Raw genomic sequence first — 2272 nt, 5'->3', positions numbered from 1 at the left:
AGTTACATATATAAATATTTGTGCTAGTTGTATCTCCTTTTTATGTTTCTCCCCAGTTTTAGTTTGTCGTGTCTCTCTCTTTCATTCTTTCATTCTATACTAAATCTGTTCTAAGTATAATCTCGTTAACCTTAGCCTTGCAAAAGTAACGAAGTAAGTGCTACATACCTGTCCAAAAGTAAAAAGTTAGCGACAACTACATTAAGCAAAAAACTATCTAGCCTTTTGATTTTTCGTTCTCTTGTCTTTGTTCAAACTTTAGTAAATAGCAAGATCAGAAAACAATAAAAAAAAGAAGAAGAAGAAGAAGAGAAAGAAAATAAAATGAAATGAAAACCAATAGAGAAAAATATATATTCCATCTAACTTTTTAATTTTTCTTCAGTACAATGAAAACAAAAACCTAAAAACTTATCATCACTCTCTTGCATACATAAATGTACATACATACATATATATATATATGTATGTATATACGTATGTCCCATTTGTGATCAAAAGGAAAACAATCCCGATTAAACCTTGGATGGTGCCAATCCAACGGCATTCTTCTTCAAATCATAGATTGAATAGTATCTTCTTAAAAAGGCATCACCAATGATTGCCAAGTCACCAATTGGTTTAGGGAAATCCATTGGCGTGAATACGGAAATACAAGATCCTCCAACTTCCAAAATATAATCATAAGCAGACAAAGTGAAATTGTAACCAGAGAATGTCAAGGTCAAGTCTGGCAACGAGTCTCTCTTGTCACAGTCAACCTGGTATTGGCCAGACCAGGACTTTGTGGCACCAATCTTGGCATTAATAATCTCTGCCAAAGTTGAAGGCAATGTAATCAATGAAGTACCCGTGTCAATAGCAGCACCTGTTTGAATCAACTCAGCATATTCGTCACCAAGTCCCAATCCTTCAAACGCAACTTCCCAATAAGCTTTTCTTCTCACTGGTAACCAAGTTATTTTTCCTTGAAACAAGGACTCGTCGTAACCACCAAATGTAGCTACGCCGCCATCATTTTCATCCTTGTTGGTATCACCCAAGTAGAAACTGACTTGCGGAGAGTCCAACAAACCCTGATTGATGGCATTGTAAACTGGCGGCACAATGTGATTAACTGAAATAGTATCGTAAGCTAAGCCCAAGATACCATCAAATTTACCAAATGCAAAAGCCAATCCCGGCTCAGAAGTTGCCTCGGCAAAGTCTTGCTTGGGAATGACCAAATCACCAATACTAAGAATGTCCTGAGAAATGTAACCTTCCATCGAACCAGAACCGTACTGAATGGAAAACTCAGAACCATTGGCCTTGTACGATGAAGAAGCATCATGGTCATACTTGGAATGCAAAAAGCAAGCCAATGAGGAACAGTCCTTAGAAGGAACCCACAAGTTACTTGAACCAGTATCCAAAATAACTTTAAAAGTTTGGGGAGGAGTTCCAAGTTGAATCTCAGTAAAGTACTGAGCATTCAAGTAATTTGTCAATGGAGCATCGTGCTTACCTCCCTTTTGTGGAGCTATAGGAGCAACAAAAGGGATTTCGGTAACATCTTCACCATTCTTGAGCACTTGCTGAGCACCAGCAGAGTATGAAGGGTTACCGTTGGCCTTGTTGAACAAATTCAAATACTTGTTTGCCAAAGTGTTGGTGTAATCCTGAAAGTTTTGAGCATCCAACATCTCCTCGTTGGATAATCTCGTCAATTTCAAGCTATGTGCTTTGGCATCAGCAACATTGGAATTGGTCAACAACAAAAGCGTCGTTGCAATTGAAGATAAGATGGAAAATGAAAATTGCATATTTGGTTTTTCAAAGCAAAGAAACAGTAAAAAAAAAACAGTAAAGAAAAGACAAATTGTTGTATGTATATTTTATTCTTCTTTTAGTCTTATTTTGTAAATTCTCCCACAACTAATATAATGTATTGTAAAAGTAGCAAAAACAAAAAAATTAAATAAAAAAAAAAGAATGACAATAAACTTTGAGAACAAAACGTAATAGGATCAATCTCTAAGTATGCTTTACTCGAAACTTGTGCTTTTAATTGTATTTAAATATGAACAATCCAAAAGAAAGAAAGAATGGAAAAGATGATGAAATCCACTAAAGAGTCAATTGAGTTGCAATTGTTTGAGTTTAAAAACTTTCTTTAGTTAGTTATTTCGAAGTCTGGAGACGGGAAACAAAGAACCAAAAAAAAAAAAGAACAAGATAGGACAGTCTGGAAAAGTGGTGGTGGTAACGGTGTAATTGGATGATATATAAA

At 35.5% G+C, this 2272-nt stretch overlaps 1 protein-coding gene across 1 annotated transcript; it reads right to left on the bottom strand. All coding sequences in view use genetic code 12, as the record gives it.

Moving 5' to 3' along the window:
• Window positions 1–515: 515 nt before the first annotated feature.
• On the bottom strand, window positions 516–1805 carry APR1 (aspartic proteinase precursor; the record flags this gene model as incomplete). Its single annotated transcript, XM_001526966.2, has 1 exon — window positions 516–1805. The coding sequence occupies one exon, from the start codon at window positions 1803–1805 to the stop codon at window positions 516–518; it is 1290 nt and encodes a 429-aa protein (XP_001527016.2).
• Between the last annotated feature and the right edge of the window lie 467 nt (window positions 1806–2272).

This window comes from Lodderomyces elongisporus, chromosome 2, assembly GCF_030384665.1.
Source record: "Lodderomyces elongisporus chromosome 2, complete sequence".
NCBI classification, from domain to species: domain Eukaryota; kingdom Fungi; phylum Ascomycota; class Pichiomycetes; order Serinales; family Debaryomycetaceae; genus Lodderomyces; species Lodderomyces elongisporus.
This window is presented reverse-complemented; position numbering and strand designations above follow the sequence as displayed.